At 35.8% G+C, this 21,129-nt stretch overlaps 1 protein-coding gene across 4 annotated transcripts; it reads left to right on the top strand.

Annotated features, from left to right (window-relative positions):
* The first annotated feature begins 11,940 nt into the window (after nucleotides 1-11,940).
* On the top strand, nucleotides 11,941-20,761 carry LOC132050269 (altered inheritance of mitochondria protein 3-like). Of its 4 annotated transcripts, XM_059441454.1 has the most exons (4): nucleotides 11,941-12,614; nucleotides 18,448-18,534; nucleotides 18,614-20,195; nucleotides 20,301-20,761. In XM_059441454.1, the coding sequence occupies exons 1-4, from the start codon at nucleotides 12,237-12,239 to the stop codon at nucleotides 20,495-20,497; spliced, it is 2,244 nt and encodes a 747-aa protein (XP_059297437.1). In that variant the 5' UTR covers nucleotides 11,941-12,236; the 3' UTR covers nucleotides 20,498-20,761. The 4 variants fall into 4 exon arrangements, with proteins under 4 accessions (XP_059297437.1, XP_059297428.1, XP_059297444.1 ...); XM_059441445.1 differs by having other exon boundaries at nucleotides 18,614-20,761; XM_059441461.1 differs by lacking the exon at nucleotides 11,941-12,614 and adding an exon at nucleotides 14,384-14,494 and having other exon boundaries at nucleotides 18,614-20,761.
* Nucleotides 20,762-21,129: the final 368 nt, after the last annotated feature.

Below are 21,129 nucleotides of genomic sequence, written 5' to 3'. Positions count from 1 at the left end.
AGTATACCTACCGATAATAATCAGTTGTACCGAACTGAGAGGATTGCCCGATATTACTCATATCAGGTGTATAACCCCTAAAAAGATACCAAAAAAACATTACTATTACTATACGTATAATAAAATAAACACGTGCTACTATACCAAATAATAATTAAAAATGGATATTTACTGATTTTCACTGTAATTTTGATTAAATTGCTGGCTTAGAGTTTCCAAAGGGTACTTGACCACTCAAAATGTCTCCATAAGAACTCAAGTCCGTATAAGTGTCACCATGAGTAGGCTGGACTAGAGGGACTTCCTAACTAGTCCTAGGCAAGACTTCACTACGACTGTGAGGCATCTTTTCAACATACATTTCAAGAACATTGAGGGTAACTAACCCCATATATTCTTCTGGCGCCCTCAAAGACTCATCATCAATGATATTCCGCACACCATAAATCACTAAACCTTGCGGTGCAATGGATATTGGATATCTGCCTATTACATATAATTCATACTCACGATTAATTTTCATTCTTTTGTGTATGACATTGATTAATGTTTCTTAATCCAAGGTAGTTGGAAACTTAACATGGTATTGTGGTTTAATACTATAACGAACAATATTATTATCATAAAGAATCTCTCCATCCCAAAATAAAGAAATCTTAACAGTTGAAGGAGGAGAGGACATTTTTTTTATGAACTTTGGAGTTGGTTTTTTTTTTTTTTTTTTTTAAGAACTTGAAAAAAGATGACTTAAACTTCTGAAATGGATGAGTCTTTACCTCATCCAAAATTCATATTAAATAGAAAAAACTTGAGCTAAAAGTGAACATTTTAAAAAAGTTGGTTACTAAATAATTACTCCCTATTGCGCAGGAATAGGGGTAAGTGCTTTTGCGCCTAAAATTCCCGTGCAATAGGGGTTAATTATTTGGCAACCCATGTCAAAAGTGAGCATAGTGTTGTCAAATCAAGGAGTAGTATATAATATGAATGACGAACAACTAACATTCACATTAAAACGAGTTATTATGTCAGTTTGGAACCAATTTTTTGATATTGGTTCTATTACATGTTTTATCCCAACAAACATATTCGAAGCAATGGGTAGGACATGAGAATTAGATGAAGATGATTTTAAATACTCAAATAATCTGAATAACAGATAGAATCAAGAATACAATAATTCAATGAGAGCTGAGTGGAATTGGCTTGTTAGGGAGGTTGAAATACTAGAACAAAATTTGAGGGCCCTCGGACTCAAATGTAAAAAAATCGTGCTACGTCAATGCCTCGTGGTACACTACAAAAGTTTAATTTTTCTCTTAACATTTCGCGAAGAGAACAATCGAATGAAAATAAGTTGCCTCAGAGTAGAATATGGTCAACAAGGTCATGTCAGATTCAGATTCAAGTGGGATTCGGACTGTGAGATGTCCGATGAAGATGAATCCCCGTGATCCTATTTATATTTTTTTATAATAAAGTAAGTAGGTAGGGTCATAATGACGACCCCAAGGGTACTTGGGGGTTTGCAACTATATAGGTAGTCTTTCATTTGTTATTAAACTACAACATATTCAATGTGGAGTAGTAGAAATGTAGATTGGTCGATAGTCCTTCCAAATGATTCGAATAGCAGTAGTGATGATAGCTCAAATCATAGCAGCTATTTTGGTGAATTGAGTTATCTTGATAACACTGAATTCAAGGTAGACGATTTGAAATCCCACTTTCTTATAGAGCGTAATGATCAATTTTGCAACGTGAGATATTCAAATCCACGAGAATACTATTGCGGGTTACGCCGAGAATGGGCATATCGGCATGCTGAATCAGAACGTCTTGTTCGTAACTTGAAAAATCTCAACGCTCAAATCCCAACAAGGTTCTCAATGACCATGCTTCAAATTGATCCACATTCTTGGAGGTTGTCGTACAAAGGATTAGAAAAGAAAACAACATAATGCTAGCAAGACGTTGTAGATTTTACATGCTAAAGTTGGCCGAAGAACAAGTATCATCAACAGGTAGAGAACTAACATCTATAGAAAGAAGATATGTCTTAAGAAACCCAAAATATTGTTATGAGGACGATATTGAGGACTTCTATTCTGATGATAATTAGGGGTTATTTTGGTTCACTCTCTTAGTTGTTAGGTCATTTAAGTTTCAGGCTCATGATTTAATTTGTATTTTTAATTTATGATGAAGTCATCAGTTTGAAAAAAATTAGTATGTTTTTAATTTTTTTTGATTGTTATAGTATATAAAATATTATTAATTTATATTAGCTTCTTAGAGTTAATAATACATAAAAAGTTCAACAATTCACAATTTTAAAGAAAACACAAATAAATTAGTACATAAAGGGTGTCGATTACACAATACATGAAACGTGCAACTAGTAAAAACAAAATACATAAAAATAACAAACTAAACCGAATATACATAAAAAACAAAATACATAGAAATAATAAACTTAATAAACAAAATACATAGAAATAATAAACAACAACAACATAGCACAAATAATCTTCCAAAATTTCAGTTTTTCTTTCAAAACATTTTTCTCGTGTTGAGTGTCTCTAAGGTTAGCCTTGAATTTTTTTTGTTTTTCTTCGGATTCTTTTAGCAAGACCTCCAAAAGGTCATTTTTTTTCTTGAGCTTACATAAGCTTAAACTGCAAGTCAAACTTCACAGTATCTCTAGTGATACATGAAGTCACGGTATCTCTATCAACAGGAGGCTTTTTAAACTTTGCCGCCACCATTTTACCCACGGGAATGCTATCTTCCCATCGAAATGTTTGCAACCATTCATATCCTATAAACATTATAAGAAAATCAATTTTTGAAAGTAAAATATGTAGATAATGTGAAGAAAAAAAAATTAAACCCTAAAAACTTGTAAAAACACTTATTTCGGGCACTTTGCAGCTCCAAAAATGATGACCCGGATTATCTTGGGTCCTTGATGTTCTTAGCTTATAATAATAACTACATTCACAAACATCGGGTTCTATAGCAAAGTTTGACATTTCAGATCCTTGAGACATGATTTTCGGGGGGCTAAAGTATGTTGAAAGAGTGAAAATGGAGGAGGTGAAGAGTGACTTGAAAATGGCCATGTGTTAGGGTTTATACTAACTTTCCAAAAGGTAGTATGGTAAATTTTTTCTAATGGGTATTTATGTTCAAAATCCCACAAAGTGGGTCAATTAAGTTGCGGAGTAAAATTCTAACTTAGTAATTCAAAGTGAGTGTAGTTTTCTTTTTTTATGATTTTGTTTTTATTTAATATGCTCATATCCTATTTTTAGCATACAATTATAGATTGCCCAACATGAATGTGATGTGTGTAAATTTAATATTATAATTCTGTGTAAATACTAAATGTGTATAAATAATTAATAGAATTTAGTGTACACGATTATATGTCTTAGAAAAAAATATGTATGCAATTAGGGGTGGGCATGGTACGGTATGGTACGGTATTTGAAACTTTGATTTGGTAATTTCGGTTTTCGGTATTTAAAAATATTATACCATTACCATACCAAATTAATTCGGTATGGTTTGGTAATTTTAAGTTCGGTTTCGGTATTTTGAGGTACAGTAATTCAGTAATAATAGTTTATTCGACTACGACTTACATATATACATATAATAAAAATTATGACTTCGGCTATTCAAGAAACATCTCAATTATATTATACTAACATCTTACACATGTAAAAATATTCAAAAGAAAGTACAAGCAATGCCATTCGTTAATCAATTACACAAAAAGGACATTTCAATCAAGATATATATACTTCGGTACACAAAAAGGGCATTTCAATCAAGATATATATACTTCGGTACACAAAAAGGGCATTTCAATAAATTATATGATACTAACATCTTACACATGTAAAAATATTCAAAAGAAAGTACAAGCAGTTCCAACGTCTAAACAATTAGTTTTTGCTAATACTAATTATATATTTGTTAGTATTAAACATATATATGAATTGTATATGTAACTATATGGAATACTTCGGTATGGTATTCTGTATTTCAGTATTTTCTTTATCAATACCGAATACCGTACCAAATACCATAATACCAAAACCACGGTATCAAAAATTTCGATTTCGGTATGGTAATCGGTATATACCGTACAGTGCCCACCCCTATATGCAACCATACGTCTTGCAGATGAGAGCTAGCAGTTCAAATTTAAGAGAAAGGTCAAATTTGCCCTTGAAGTAAGTTAAATGTTCAAATTTGCCCTCATAATTTGGGGGACACATGGTATACCGAGTGCTAAGTTTTCGTCGTTGGAAAAAACAAAAGAAAATTTAGCCCATTTATATAACGATGAGGGCATATTTGACCTCGATTATTTACCGAGGGCAAATATGTTCCATTTTGCATAGTTCAACGGATAATTTGACCTTGCCCTAAAATTAATAGTAAAGCTGAAGACATGAGAAAAGTTTGTAGTTTGTAGAGTAGCCTGCGGCGTTTGATTCAAGAGCTCTATGGTGTCCTTTTTGAATTATGCGGACTTTTTTTTATAGTTGTAGGAGGATAGAGTTGTGATTTGGGCAAACTCTTCTTCAATCATTCAGATGAAGTGTCATAACGATATTTGATTGGCTGGAACATGTCACTTCTACACGTGACACATTTTTATTGACCTTTTATTTGACTTGACTTCTCATGCTATGTCATTTTGACATGTGGCATAATTTCATTGACTCTTTATTTGATTTGGTGCGTTAGTCATTTGACATGTGATTGAAGTATCAGAACCATATTTGATTGGCTGGAACATGTCACTTCTACACGTGAATCTTTTTATTGACCTCTAATTTGAATTGAGTTGACTTGTCATGCTATGTCATTTCGGCATGTGGCATAATCTCATTGGTTATTTATTTGACTTGGTGCGTCACGCCATTTGACACGTGACATCAAAATAGCATTTCGGATTAAATGATACAATGTGCTTAGCAAAGTGGACTTACCATTTGAAACCCAAATAAATTGATTAGCCTAACAAAATTGGACATTAATTAAATTTATATTTATTGAACTTAAATAAATAATTCAGTTATATTACTTGATTTTGTATTGTAAATATTTAATATGCTACTAAACTCATTAATTAACCCATAAAATTACTAAAAATATTCCGATGGAGGTAGTAATTGAATTTGAATGATGGTAGGTTCTCAACGAGTTGAGGACTCTAGTGACTTGGATTAAAAAATCGGCACCTTCTAACGTCAGCAGTGCAATGTCAAAAAATAACATTACACACTTGGTGCCATTGGAGAAATTTCCATATCTTTTACTTGGCCCCCACCATACACAATAATAGAGTATAATTCTAATGAAAGTACAAGTAGTGTAGCAAATATTATTAAAAAAGTAAACGGTAAACGCATAGCAATTTACCTCTGTTCCCCACCTCGAGTCACCCACCGACTTCGTGACTCAACCAACCATATAGCAAACTAAGTGTCCTAACGTGTATAAGTGGTCGTTTGGAGCATGGCCAAAATTATCCCGGAATTATAATTTCAAGATTAATTTATTCCATATGGGACTATTTTATACCATCTCCTAAATGGTATAAAATAGTCTATGATAAGTGGGATATCTTTGAATATCCCAACATTATACTAATAATACATTTTATATTTTATTTGGTACAAGATATAAATTTATCCAAGAATAAGTTTATACTTTCTACCAAACATAATACAAAAAATTAGTGCTGGGATATCCCAGCTTATACCATGCACCAAACGACCCCTAAGAGAATAATAACTTTTAAAAAATAAATATTTTGATTAAATTATCTTTAATTAATAAAGTTCTTCTTTGAGTCAATAGCGATAAATTTGAAAAAATAAAATTAACTTCTTCTTCAAAATTGTGTAACACAAAATACCTCTAAAATGTAAAATGTTTATCCTTCTATGCCCTCTTCTAAATTAATTTCGATTCTTACCCAATCAATAAAAGATATTTACCCTAGTATTTATCGCACAAAACCCTTTCTCTGTGATACCGTCTCAATATATTTATATATCATGATAGTATTACGAAAGACTAAAAAAAGAACTGAAGCACTCCAACATGATATCCTCAATATATTTATCTACCATGATGATATTTAGAGGACGGATGAGTGTCTCTGTCTTATTGAAGGACGCAGTCCTCGACAATATTATCACAATATATATGTATATATATGATAATGATTTCATAGATATTATTTTTTCAGAAAAATGTGTTTTTTGATTATTTCGGATAAATAAGCTTTAGGTACATGAAAATAGCAGTTCTTTCCCCAGATAAAAAAGCTGAGACTTCTTTTATTTGAAAGACCATCCAAATAGGGGCTTTTAATTAAAGGTGACAAAAAGGTTTAAAAATTAAGTTGGGGTAACTCTAGTTTTTTTAATTGAGTAGGGGTGATAAACTTTGGATTAGTGATTAGGGAGTTTTGACTTGTCCCAACATTATATTTTTAACACTTTGAACCCAAGCTTTGTTTTTTACACTTTGACTTCAAGTTTTGTTTTTAACACTTTGATCCAACTCATATAAATCATAAAATACCCCTGCCCCCCATGGCCCCCGCCCCCACACCCTCCCTACCCCCAGCCCCCACACCCTCCCTACCCCCCCCCCACCCCGGCCATCGCCCTCTTGCCCCCCACCCCACCCCCCAAAAAAAAAATGCTTTTTTAAAAAGATTTTAAAAAGTTTTTTTTGTACCACCCACCCCGCCGCCCCCCACCACCCCCACCCTCCCAAAAAAAATTAATTTTATTTTTTAAAAAAAGTTTTGAAAAGATTTTGTTTTTGGTTTTACCGCACCACCCCAACCCATCCACCCTCCCCCGCCCTTGCCCCCACCCCCACCCCCACGCCCCCAAGAAAAAATATATTTTTTTAAAAAAGATTTTGAAAAATTTTTTTTTGTTTGTTTTTTTTGTACCCCCCCCCCCCCCCCACCACCACCCACCCTTCCAAAAAAAATTAATTGTATTTTTTAAAAAAAAAGTTTTGAAAGGTTTTTGTTTTTGATTTTTTGCACCACCCCCTCCCCATCCACCCCTCCCCCTGACCTTGCCCCCCACCCCCACCCCCACAAAAAAAATGTTTTTTTAAAAAAGAGTTTGAAAAGTTTTTTTTGTTTGTTTTTTGTACCACCCACCCCCCGCCCCACCACCCCCACCCTCCCAAAAAAATTAATTTTACTTTAAAAAAAGTTTTGAAAAGTTTTTGTTTTTGGTTTTTTGCACCACCCGCACCCCATCCACCCTCCCCCCGCGCTTCCCCCCCCCCCCCAAACCCCACAAAAAAATGTTTTTTTAAAAAAAAGTTTGAAAAGTTTTTTTTGTTTGTTATTTGTACCACCCCCCCCCCCCCAAAAAAAAATTAATTTTATTTTAAAAAAAAGTTTTGAAAAGTTTTTGGTTTTGGTTTTTTTGCACCACCCCAACCCCATCCACCCTCCCCGCCCTTTCCCCCACCCCCAAACCCCACAAAAAAAATGTTTTTTTAAAAAGATTTTGAAAAGTTTTTTTGTTTTTTCTTTTTTGCACCACCCCCTACCATCCCAAAAAAAATTAATTTTATTTAAGAAAAAAGTTTTGAAAAGTTTTTGTTTTTGATTTTTTGCACCACCCACCCCCACCCCATCCACCAACCCCCCCGCCCCCCTCCCCGCAAAAAAAAAATCTTGAAAAGTAATTTTTTTTCTTTGGTTTCTTACTCCACTCACCCACCCAAAAAAAATAATTTTGTTTTAAAAAAAAAGTTTTGAAAAGTTTTTATTTTTTGTTTTTTGCATCACCCACCCCCCAAAAAAATCTTGAAAAGAAGTTTTGAATTAGAGAGAGAGATACCTCCTCCATATGTTGATCCTAGCAAACCCGGAAGAAGGCGGACAAAGAGGAGGCGTGGAATCGGGAAATCATTGCGAACGAGGAAAAATAAATGCTCCTTATGTAAAACAGCTGGCACAAAAACAGTTATTTTTTGGAACTTTATGACATTTTAATATTGTTCTTTTTTAGAATGATAATTTATGTTCTTGGTGTTTGTGAACTTGGTTTATATGATATGTTGATCGTGTTCAAATCACAAATGTGTGTATTCTTGTTAATAAATTGTTGAATAGTTTCCAACAAGTAATGAATCTGTTGCAACAGCTCTGTAACTTGTTGGGTTTTATCGAACAAGTAACAAGACTTGTTGCAAAGAACTAGTATCTTGTTGGAACAGTATCTCACTCACCCGGATATACTACGCTTGTTGCAACGATACTACACTTCAAATTGATACTATATACTATAGTTGTTGCAACGGATACTACTTGATTCACCCATATTTAGTGATCAACAAAGGGAATCAATGATATTTAGTTATAAACAAAGGAAATCAACGATATATAATGATCAATGTATAATACTTAATCAATCTGATGTATTTTGAGTCAGGAAAGATGATTTATCGAGTCGGTGATGCACTAAATCGAGTGGTCATTAGAGTGAATTGATGTGAACTACTTGATTCACCCATATTTAGTGATAAACAAAGGAAATCAACGATATTTAATGATCAATGTATAATACTTAATCAATTTGATGTATTTTGAGTCAAAAGAGATGATTTACTAAGTCAGTATGCACTAAATCGAGTGATCATTAGAGTGATTTGATGCGAACTACTTAATTCACCCATATTTAGTGATAAACAAAGGAAATCAATGATATTTAGTGATCAATGTATAATACTTAATCAATTTGATGTATTTTGAGTCAAAAGAGATGATTTACTAAGTCAGTATGCACTAAATCGAGTGATCATTAGAGTGATTTGATGCGAACTACTTAATTCACCCATATTTAGTGTTAAACAAAGAAAATAAATGGTATTTAGCGATGATATATATGTCTACTAACATCCTTAATGGATTAGATAGTAATTTCATGGATTCGATGGGCAATTCTAAGTGTATTCTTCCTAAATCGAGTGATCATTAGAGTGATTTGATGTGAAGTACTTAATTCGACCATATTTAGTGATAAAAAAATGAATTCAATGTTATTCAGTATAAACAAAGGAGTTCAATGTGATCAATATCATGAATATGTTGCAACAATGAAGGAGTTGTTGCAACATATGAGATACATGTGGCGACAAAAGATATGAGTAAGTTGTTGCGGCAAATATACGAGATACCTATGATACGCGAGTAAGTTGTTGCAACAACTACGCAACTTGCTTAAACATCGATCCATTTGTTGAAACAGTTAGTAATTTGTTGCAACTTCTTCAACAAATGTATTATCTCATTGCAATAATTAACTCATCCGTGCATTGCACATATTTTTTAGTTTTTGCAATAATTTAAGCAATTGTTTGATTTTTCCAACAAGGTGAGTAATTTGTTGCAACAACTAAGCAACTTGTTTAAAAAAATTAGTAACTTGTTGAAACAAATTAGTAACTTGTTGAAATAAATTAGTAACTTGTTGAAACAGATTAGTAACTTGTTGAAATAAATTAGTAACTTGCTGCAACTTCTTCAACAACTGTATGCATCTGTTGCAACAATTAGTAAGCAAAATAAATAAGTTCATAAACAAAAATTGTTCAATAGACACCTTGGCTCCAAATAGCAACAATTAGTAAGCAAAATAAATAAGTTCATAAACAAAAATTGTTCAATAGACACCTTGACTCCAAATACCACAACTCAAGTAATAGTTTGTTCAGCAACTGCCTTCTGGGGTGTAGCAGATTTCCTTGATCTACTTCATCTCCTTCGTTTCCATCATTAGTTTCTTCATCTTCTAGTTCTTCTTCACTTTCTTCATTTGTATCTACTGCTTCTTGGCTCTGTTCTTCATCTCTTTCTGAGAATTGATTGTTAATTTGGCTGTCAATTTGACTATATCTTTCCTCAACATTTGCTGATTCATAAATAGGTTGTCTACTTGTTGCAACAAGTGTAGAACTTGTTGCACTACACTTGTTGCAACAACTACAAATCTTTGGATATCTTCTACAAACAGAACCAAATAACCGAAGCTATGTCCAACAGATTTGTAGTTGTTACAACAGATTGTCTACTTGTTGCAACAAGTGTAGAACTTGTTGCAACAACTACAAATCTATAGGATATCTTCTACAAACAGAACTAAATAACTGAAGCTATGTCCAACAGATTTGTAGTTGTTGCAACAAATTGTCTACTTGTTACAACAAGTGTAGAGCTTGTTGCAACAACTACAAATTTGTTGGATATCTTCTACAAACAGAAGCAAATAACTAAAGCTATGTCCAACAGATTAGTGAGTTGTTGCAGCAGATTGTCTACTTGTTGCAAAAAGTGTAGAACTTGTTGCATGAACAACTACAAATCATATTATTTATCTTCTACCAGATAAATACCAGGACAAGAACAAAAAACTATATGTTAGATATATTTTCCTAAACCCTAAACCATACCAGGACAACAACAGAAAAAACCATCTATTTCACTACAAACACACAACAACAACCTGGATTTTATCCAAACTTTTCCTAAACCCAAAAAAAAAAAAAAAAAATTCAAAACTTCCTTTCAAAATTTATTTTTTGGAGTGGGGGGGGGGGGGGTGTGCAAAAAACCAAAAATAAAAACTTTTCAAAACCTTTTTTTTTTTAAATAATTTTTTTTTGGGTGGGTGGAAAGAAACCAAAAAAAAAAAAAAAAAATTCAATAACTTCTTTTAAAAAAAAAAAAAATATTTTTTTGGGTTGGGGGGGGGGGGTTGGTGGTGGTGCAAAAACAAAACCAAAAACTTTGCAAAACTTCTTTTTTTAAAACAATTTTTTGCGAGGGTGGTGGGTGCAAAAAAACAAAAAGAAAACTTTTCTAACTTTTTTTTTAAAAAAAAAACATTTGGGGGGTGGGGGAGGGGTGAGGGGTGGGAGGAGGAGGAGTGGGGGGCATTTAAAAAAAGATTTAAAAAAAAATTGGCGTAGGGGGCGGGGGAGGGGTTGTGAGGAGGAGGAGGGGGGTTGAAAAAACAAATAAAGAAAATCAAAACTTAAAAAAAAAAAAAAAAATCATTTTTGGGGGGGGGGGGGGGTGGGGGGGTGGGAGGAGGTCGAGGGGGAGGGTAAAAAGCAAATAAAAAAATTTAAAACTTTTTTTAAAAAAAAAAAAAAAATTGGGTTTGGGGGGCGGGGGAGGGGTGGGGGAGGGGGGCGGAGGAGGGATGGGAGCAGGGGGGCTGGTGAAAAAGCAAATAAAAAAATTAATTTTTTAAAAAAAAAAAAATTGGTGTTGGGGGTGGGGGTGGGGGTGGGGGGAAGGGGTGGGGGGGGTGGGAGAGGGGTGGGTGGTGAAAAAAAGAAATAAAAAATTTTAATTTTTTTTTAAAAAAATTGGTGTTTGGTGGGGGGGGGAGGAGGAGGGGTAGGAGCGGGGGGCTGGTGAAAAAAGGAAATAAAAATATAAATTCTTTTAAAAAAAAAAAATTGGTGTGGGGGGGGCGAGGCGGGGTGGGAGAGGAGGGGGGGCGATGATAAAGCAAATAAATTTTTTTTAAAACTTTTTAGAAAAAAAAAAAGGGGGTTGGAGGGGGGGGGAGGAGTGGGGGGTAGGAGAAGGGGGGCTAGTGAGTTTTTTGGGATTAAGTTGGGGTCTTTTTATATTTTGTAAAAGATTAAGAGGTTTTAAAAATTGTAATTTAGTCCCATTTAACTTAATCATATTTTTAAGACAAGTTTGACTTTGGCTGGTCAAACTTGTCACCATTTCTAATTAGTAAACTTATTTGTCACCATAAGTTAAATCTTCCATCCAAATAGTTATAAACGCAGAAAGATCAAAAACTAGAAAGAGAGAGAAAGAGGGAGAGAGAGAGAGAGAGAGAGAGAGAGAGTGAGGAAACATCTCCATAATTCAGCTTTCCCTTCCAAAATTGTGTAATATATTAGGGTTTCCAATTCCAATCACTTTTGTTTATTAGTATCACTTAATCATTTATTGACCCACACACCCACCCTCACTTTCTCTATTTTTTCCCTTGCAATTTTTCCACAAAAAAAAGACCCTACCATTTTTCTTCTTTGTTTGTATTTAAAACCCCAAAATTCCGTTTTTAATACATGTAAGATTTTTGTGGGGGGATTTCAAGAAATTGTGAGAATTCGGGTCGGGTCGGGTCAGGATGGTTGACCCGGAGAGAGTGGTATTTGATATAAGTTCAGATGAAGAAGTAGTGGGTCGTGATGGGAGCGATGATTATGATTGGATAACAGAGCTATTAGGTGATGGTGATGGACATAGTAAAGATGATTCTGATGATGTTGTAGTGGTTGGTGAAGTAATTATGAACCCTAAACAGAATTTGAAGTCATTAATAACAAATGCTAATAACAATGGTAATAATAAGACTGATGTTGTTGTTGATGAGGATGATGATTGTGTGGTGTTGGAAGAAGATCCAGATAAGCCTGTCGAAGTTGAGAAGAATGATAGAAGTGGTAATGATGACGATGGTGATGATGATTCTGATGATTTGGTTGTTGTTAGTGAAAAGGGTCAGGTAACTAGAATTTTTCAAGATTGCACCTTTGTATTTTTATTTTTATATATAGCCAATTGATGTTGTGTCTGTTTAGTTTTGGTTCATTCTTGAAATGGAAAATTATGAATTTGTGGATTTCAGAAAGATTATGAACTTGCAAGATAGCACCTTTTTTAAAAAAAAAAATATTTAGCCCATTTTGATGTTGTGTCTGTTTAGTTTGCTTCTTTCTTGAAGTTTCTTGATTTAGTGCTTGAAAGTTCTGATTTAGTAAGAAATACCAACAAAATGGCAAAGGAAATGAAAAATATACTAGATGGGAATTTCACAAGATAGCAACTCTTTTATATTACTCAATTGAGGTTGTATCTGTTTAGCTTGGTTCCTTCTTGCAATGGAAAGAATATGAACTTGTGGAGTTTCAGAAAGATTATGAATTTGCAAGATGGCAACTTTTTTGTTACCCAATTGATGTTGTGTCTGTTTAGTTTGGTTACTTCTTGGAGTTTCTTGATTTAGTGCTGGAAAGTTCTGATTTAATAAAAAACCAACAAAATGACAAAGGAAATGAAAAATACAAATAAATGGATGGAAAGATTATGAACATGTGGAGTTTCAGAGAGATGATAGTTTGTACTCATTAGCACCTTTTTTGTTTAATTGTTAGAGCTTACCCTTTTTTAAAAAAAAATAAAAATATATTTAGCCAATTGATGTTGTGTCTGTTTAGTTGGGTTCCTTCTTGCAATGGAAAGATTATGAACTTGTGGAGTTTCAGAGGGACCATAGGTAGTTTGTATTCATTTCCTTAAAATAATTTAGGATTTTACAATTAGGGGTGATGATTCTGATGATTTGCTTGTTGTAAATGAAAATGGTCAGGTACTGAACTTTGCAAGATACCACCTTTTTGTTTAATTGGTAGAGATGGCACTTTGTTTTTTTTATAATATTACCCAATTTTGATGTTGTGTCTGTTTAATTTGCTTCTTTCTTGGTGTTTCTTGATTTAGTGCTCGAAAGTTATGATTTAGTATGAAAAACCAACAAAATGGCAAAGGAAATAAAAAGTACAAAAGAATAGATGAAAAAATTCAGGTACTGAATTTTGCAAGATAGCAACCTTTTTATATAACCCAATTGATGCTGTGACTGTTTAGTTTGGTTCCTCCTTGCAATGGAAAGATTATGAACTTGTGGAGTTTTTGAGAGATGACAGTTAGTTTATACTCATTTCCGTACAATAATTTATGATTTTACAATTAGAGGTGATGATTTAGATGATTTGCTTTTCGGAAACAGCCTCCCTATCTTCCGAGATAGGGGTAAGGTCTGCGCACACTTTACTCTCCCCAGACCCCACATTGTGGGATTTCAATAGGTATGTTGTTGTTGTTGTTGATTTAGATGATTTGCTTGTTGTAAGTGAAAAGGGCCAGGTAATCAATATTGCAAGATAGCAGCTTTTTGTTTAATTGTTAGAGGTAGCACCTTTTCTATATTTAGCCAATTGATGTTGTGTCTGTTTAGTTTGGTTCCTTCTTGCAATGGAAAGATAATGAACTTGTGGAGTTCCAGGGAGATAAACTTGCAAGATAGCACCTTTTTGTTAATTGTTAGAGATAGCACTTTTTTATATTACCCAATTGTTGTTGTGTCTGTTTAGTTTGCTTCCTTCTTGGAGTTTCTTGATTTAGTGCTGGAAAGTTCTAATTTAGTGAGAAAAAACATCAAAACGGCAAAGGAAATGAAACATACAAAAGAAAGATGGAAAGATTATGAACATGTAGAGATTCAAAGAGATGATAGGTTGTACTCATTTCCTTAAAATAATTTATGATTTTACAATTAGAGGTGATGATTCTGATGATTTGTTTTTTGTAAGTGAAAAGGGTCAGTTACTGAATTTTGCAAGATTGCACCTTTTTTGTGTTACTCAATTGATGTTGTGTCATGTTTCGTTTGGTTCCTTCTTGCAATGGAAAGATTATGAACTTGTGGAATTTCAGAGAGATGATAGTTTGTACTCATTTCTTTAAAATAATTTCTGATTTTACATTTAGAGGTGATGATTATGATGATTTGCTTGTTGTAAATGAAACGGGTCAGGTACTCAATTTTGCAAGATAGCACCTTTTGTTTAAATTGGTAGAGATAGCACCTTTTTTTATATTTAGCCAATTGATTTTGTGTCTGTTTAGTTTGGTTCCTTCTTGCAATGGAAAGATTTTGAACTTGTGGAGTTTCAGAAAGATTATGAACTTGCAAGATAGCACCTTTTTTTATTGTTAGAGATAGCACCTTTTTTTATTGTTAGAGATGGCACCTTTTTTATGTTATCCAATAAAGATGTTCTGTCTGTTTAGTTTGCTTCCTTCTTGGAGTTTCTTGATTTAGTGCTGGAAAGTTCTGATTTAGTGAGAAAAAACAACAAAATGGAAAAGTAAATAAAAATACAAAAAAATAGATGGAAAGATTATGAACATGTGGAGTTTCAGAGAGATGATACTATGTACTCATTTCCTTAAAATATGATTTTACAATTAGATTTTAAGAACTTGTAATGTTTGTGTGGGGGAGAGGTATGTAGAGAGTTCGGCTTGAGAAGTTGAGGCATGTGTTTGGAGAATAAAGCAAAAGTACAAAGCTCCATTGGAGAGTGCCAAGCAGGGTGGGAAGAGAGAACCTTCACTGTGTTAGTTATCAGATAGCCGATCTTGTTAGCTACACCTACAATTGTATTTCTTTTTGAAAACAAATTTGAAAGATCCTTTAGTTGTTCATTTAGGTCTTCCTTTGGAGAATTTTACCGGCAAGCTTATCCTATAAATTGTCTTTTTTTTTTTTAATAACCGAGGTGTCTGGGCCAGCTTTTGCGCGCCTCGACTAATTCCACGGGGTATGTGCTACCTCCTACCAGCGCAGGTACTCCGTCCACCAAGCTTGAACAGAGGGGAAAAATCACCTAGTGTTTTTGCTGTGAACTTGAGACCTCATTTTCTTCTTTTTTTCCTTTTCCGGATAGGGAAACAGAAAAAGGTGGAAAATTTTAACACTACCTGTGCTTCCTGGCTAAATTTTCCTGAGTAAGGACTTTGTTTTTTGCCAGTAACCAAACAAAACAAGCCACTTTGTAAGGAATCTTGACTTCCATATCAGTTTCCATGGCCAGCCCTCTACCAAAAAATTTGATCTGTTTTGTTCTTTGTAGGCTGACTTGACTGAAAATAAGCCCTTGCTATCCTTTTGCCACACCATATAAAACTGAAATTCCATCCTTGCTCTGACCACATTTCTTCCAAGGTTGGTTGTTGCTGCTGACGAAGATCATAAGACTGTTTCAAAGGGGTGTGTCCTAACCAACAGTCTTCCGAGAAGGAAGTTTTCTTTCCATTTCCAGCTTTGTAATTTGATCTACTATGGATGATTGGCCAAAGATTTCTGATGGTTCTCCAGACACTGATACCAAAGGGGGTTGATCACAATTTGATGTCCTTCTCTGGGTCATATGATAAAAATAATGTACCTTTAAAGTTGTTTTAGCGATGAGTTTTTCATAGATTAGCAATGAGTTTATCCTTCTCTGGGTCGTATCATAAAAAACATGTACCTCTAAAGATTCTAGGTGGAAGTTTTGTAAAGGTTCAGAAGGATGAAGGTGAGTAAAGGGACCTAATACTGTATGGCTGAAGAAAACATTCCGTTGATAAGCTAAGATGCAGTAAGAACCTTCTGAAATTTTAGAACATGTGATGAAATAGTAGAGTGCAGCTGTCGCAATCAAGTGATCGGTCTTGTGCTCTGCTACCTATTTTGTCGTGGAGTATGGGGGAAAGATATGGAATTAAGTATTTTCCTAAAAATAGCTTATTTTAGCTTGTCATTAGTAAATGTTACAAAGTACTGAAAACTCAAACTGACAGTAACCCGACCAGAGCCCGTTCATTAGGATGAAAGTTCAAATGGATATGCATGATTGTTGACTCATCTCGGAGAGGATGTGTGTTTTCCTTCAAGCAGACACGGTTTGAAAGAAGAGAAGGGATCATTCACTGAAGTTTTGAAAGATGTGGATGGTCACGACTATCGGACCAGTGGAGGATGATAGTATCAGTGCAGTGCATGTAGTGGAAGATGAACTAGCAGCGAGATAGTAACGACCTGTCACTCACCCCTCCATGTCATACCTCGTTTCTGCACAATAACATGTTTATTGCTAAGTCAATAGAACATAGAAGCCTTTTGTAAATTTTACTGATTTTAGAGTTTAGGCAAAACTCTAGTAGGTACGAGAGAGAGTTGGTGAGGCAGGAGACAAGAGTTGACCTGATTGTGCCACATAGGTGATAGATGACTCCTTAGGAACTTATTATAATCAACACTAGAAATAATGACGGTCTGATCCCTGAAAGGATTTTGATTTTCTGTTCGGATTGCTGTTGGAGCACGAGATGGCTGCAGTTAAATGGATTTCCTTGAGGGTGAGATCCTCTATCTCGTCAAGAAATTTCTATAATTTATCTGGGAAGCCAGGTCAGAGTTCTTCACATGGGAGGTTCAAGCCTCAGTGACTGTGAGCTTTGTTGTTCAAAGAGACAAGATTAGAACGAACTGATAAGTAACATATCACCATATAACGTCTATCATGTTGCTTCTTCCATTTATATGTTTGGCAGTGACTGCCTGAACTACATAGATGAATTAAACTGCACCCTTACCTGTTCACTATGCCTGATGTGCGTGGACATATTATCATCTCTCTGGTTGAACCCTATAAATTTAAAGGACATCGTAGTACATTTGGATGCGTCTTGCAATATTCCACCCTTTGTAATGAGGAAATTGTCAACAAGGTAGTTACTTACATCTCTACCTCCCAAGGTAGGGCTAAGGTCTGCTTACACTTTACCCTCCCCAGACCCCACTTTGTGGGATTTCACTGGGTATCTTGTTGTTGTTGTTGTAGTAGTTACCTTACGTCAGTTGGGGTAATGCCACTCTTGCCTTCCTTCTCTTTTCTCTCTCTGCATGTGTCCTTGCTGTAAACTGTGTTTCTTACAGAAGTTCAACGTTGAAGTTTGGTTGACTTTTAACTGCACCATTTCCATGTAATGTTCTCTTAGGAAGTGAAACTAAGTGAGAGTAGTCTGCCTATCACATTAGCTAGACGGCCAAATCCCTCCTTTACAATGTATATACGTATTTATTTTTGGGTTCTCATTAGCCCTTGTACGACAGAGGACATTGTCAAAATGGTACACAAAGAAATTTGGGTTTTGATTGCCAAATTTGCCTCTTTGCCACTAGTGAGTTTTGTGCAGGAACTTTTACATCCTTGCCTCTGGTGGGCAATTTTTCGATTCTGGAGATGAGACTACCTGCACTTCTATCATAATAAGATAACCCATGTAATTAAGGGAACGATACATAAGTCATCTATCTTGCTTAACTTGTGGTTGATAGTGAAATAGCTGATTTGCAATAGTTTTCCTGCATGGTCTTTGCACGTGATGGGGGCTGGCTTGGTACCACTATGAGCATGCACAAAGACACATTGATGGCTTATTCAATGGCCAATGCACTTAATATTGTCATTTACATTGCAATTTTCTGCGCATTAAGAAGTGCTGAGTGGAAAATTCTCCTTTTCTGTTTAGTATAGATTTTCGCATGCTAATTTAGTTTTACAGTTGTCCGGTGTAATTTACGAATCTTTCACTTGGGAGTTTGGAGGTTGTCTTTTGACGTTGATTTCTTCTGCTTGTCTTTCTGCAATTTACGAATCTTTCACTTGGGAGTTTGGAGGTGGTCTTTTGACGTCGATTTCTTCTGTTTGTCTTCCTTTTTGCAGATTGCCTGCAGAGATTATCCCCATCCACGACATCATTGTGCTAAATTTCCCTTTGGTTCTACTCCCCATGAAAGGCACTGTGATCAGGTAATTTTATCCTTCATTTGAAGTCCATTTTGTTTGAGGGAAAATTTGTTAGGCTTGATCACTGTTCTCTTAATTTCAGTGCCATTGTTATGTTTGTGACACACTTGCTCCATGTGTCTACTGGCTCACTGGCATTTCCAGCGGTGCCCATTGTCATGCTACTGACAAGGATAAGTTTTGGAAAGCACAGAGACAAAGCTCAAGGAAAAGTGATAAAGCGCTTCCACCGGTCACTTCAGGCCGTGATACTTCAGTATCTGTTCCCCCACATGTAGCTAACCAAGCTCCAGGTTTTATTCCGGGATTACCCAATTATTATCCCCCACAGAACCAAACGTTTAGACAAGCCCCAATTCGTCCTTGTTCCGTGTCAAGCAGTCCTGGGTTACCGAATTTAAATAGACAGCGGTTAACTGCTCATAGAGACAGATTTCATAGCCATGTTGTCTCTCAACAGTTGCGCAATGCAAGCATTAATGTTAGTCCAAGGGACAATAGGCACAACGTTGGTCACATGGGTCCCCAGTTTCTTACTACCCGGCCAGCTTTCAAAAGGGCAGGGTCACCTGGACAGGCTTTTGCAACTAATAGATCAGGATACAATTCATCAAACATTAGTTCTGTGCCTCAATTTGGTAGAACTCATTCTTTGACGGCTAGGTGGCAAGTGCCATGTGGCTCACAGCCTGTAGGCTCGAATACATATATTGCTTCCTCCCAGCACAATGCTGCCACACTTGGTACTAGTGCTGTTTCTTACCAACCTCAACTACAGAGGCAGCCTGGTGTCGTGGATGTGTCTGCAAATTATGCACCAATGGGACCTCAGATACCCTCTCACCCCAATGCTGCTGGGATACTGGGTGTTAATGCTGTTTCTTCCCAACATCAACTACCTCGGCAGCCTGCTCTTGGGGGTGCATCTGCAAATTATGCACCAATGGAGCCTCAGATCCCTTCCCAGCCCAGTGCTGGCGTAGTTGGTGCTAATGCTGTTTCTGGCCAACCTCAATTACCTAGGCACCCTAGGTCTGCAAATTATGCACCAGTGGAACCTCAGATACCCTCTCAGCCACAAGTTAGTGTATGTGCAAATTCAGCATCTTTGGAAGCTCCAATGTTCTTTCAGCCATATGCTAATTCATCACCTTCTCAACCTCACTTGTCAAACCTTCCTAGTGCTCTAAGTGAATTTGAAAGCTTTATTTCCTCTGAAAATTCAGTATCCTCCCAGTCACAGGTGGGTAATATGTACAACAACCCACTGTCATCTGAAGCCCAAAAGTTCTCTCAACAGTATGCAGACGGAAACTCTGCTAACAGTTTGCCTCAGCAAACTTCAGCAGCCTTCCATCCAGGAGGGGGGAACACTTCTGTAAATACCACTGCTTCCCAGTATCTACTGTCCTGCCCGGCGAATGCAGGCACCGCTCTTGGAAAGTCAACTACCCCTGTCTCCCAGTTGTCCAATCAGCCAGATGGAGGAACCTCATCAAAAAGTTCAGTTCCCTGCAATGACAGTTTGCCTTCCTCTGCAATGACGGAAAGCACTTTTGGAAGCAGGTGTGAGAACACTTTCTCTTGCCAACCTGAACTGTGTAGACAGCATATTTCGGCACCATCATCTGATAGCCAAAATATTTCCCAGCATGGATATCAAGGTGAAAATACTTTAGTTCCAAGTTTCGAAGATTTTGACTTTGGTTGGGAGACACCTGTTAGCCAAACTAACAGTTTGGGTAATGTATATAATCCTAAACTTGCAGAGTCACTGGAGGTAAGTAGACATCCTCAGTTAATTGAAAGCACTACCGGTTCGGACATGCAATATGATGATTGGTTAGTTTCTGCACCTTCAGACGTGCCAGTTTCAACAGGATTTAACATATATTCCCCTGAAGCTCCTCCCATAGATTCTGGATTTTTTGTTGACCTACTAAATGTTGGTGGCATTCTTGACTAAAATGGCCTTTTGGTTTCTTCAAAGTTCTTTTTGAAAACAAAATTACGAATGCTTCTCCCCTTTTAAGGGTAGCAGGGTACATATGGTTTAAAGAGTTAGGGTTAGCAGGTTAAGTTTTCTTCTGGTGTAAACTGCTTTTTTGTCTGAAACACAAACGAATTCCAGTCCCCTGTAAATGGTACTAATTTCTTATGTAAAGCTATCGTAATAGCAGCTGTTTTCACCCGAAAAAGGGACTCCAATGAAGGTATGATTTCCAATTTTTTTGTTTTTTGCTTTTTTTTTTTTTTTTTTTGTCGGATATCAGCGCTTTTTTGGACTGCGTTGGTTTTATTGACTGCTAGTTTTGTACCAGTTAAGAAATTAACCTCGTATCTGATAGTCAACTACACTGGTGGGTAGGTGATTCTCGCCCTCTGTCTAAGTCTTGCTGGACAAAATTACATGGTAGTTGTGTTGGTGGGAGATAGCAGGTATCAGTTGCGAGCTGGCACGGGCACTACTATTAATAAAAGAAATAAAAAGAGGAACAACGCTTGGTTGTCTAGTAGCTGTACTTCGAAAAAAAAAAAAACGCTCTTGGTAGCATGCGGTATTATAAGGTGAAAAGAGACGACAGTGGTTGCTTAGTA

This window comes from Lycium ferocissimum, chromosome 1, assembly GCF_029784015.1.
Source record: "Lycium ferocissimum isolate CSIRO_LF1 chromosome 1, AGI_CSIRO_Lferr_CH_V1, whole genome shotgun sequence".
Lineage (NCBI taxonomy): Eukaryota > Viridiplantae > Streptophyta > Magnoliopsida > Solanales > Solanaceae > Lycium > Lycium ferocissimum.
This window is presented reverse-complemented; position numbering and strand designations above follow the sequence as displayed.

Excerpts from the sequence above, each read along its gene's own strand:
- LOC132050269 (XM_059441445.1), top strand. The coding sequence starts at position 12,237 with ATGGTTGACCCGGAGAGAGTGGTATTTGATATAAGTTCAGATGAAGAA. Across the intron at positions 12,615-18,447 it reads TTGTTAGTGAAAAGGGTCAG|ATTGCCTGCAGAGATTATCC; the intron begins GTAACTAGAATT and ends TCCTTTTTGCAG. Across the intron at positions 18,535-18,613 it reads ATGAAAGGCACTGTGATCAG|TGCCATTGTTATGTTTGTGA; the intron begins GTAATTTTATCC and ends TCTTAATTTCAG.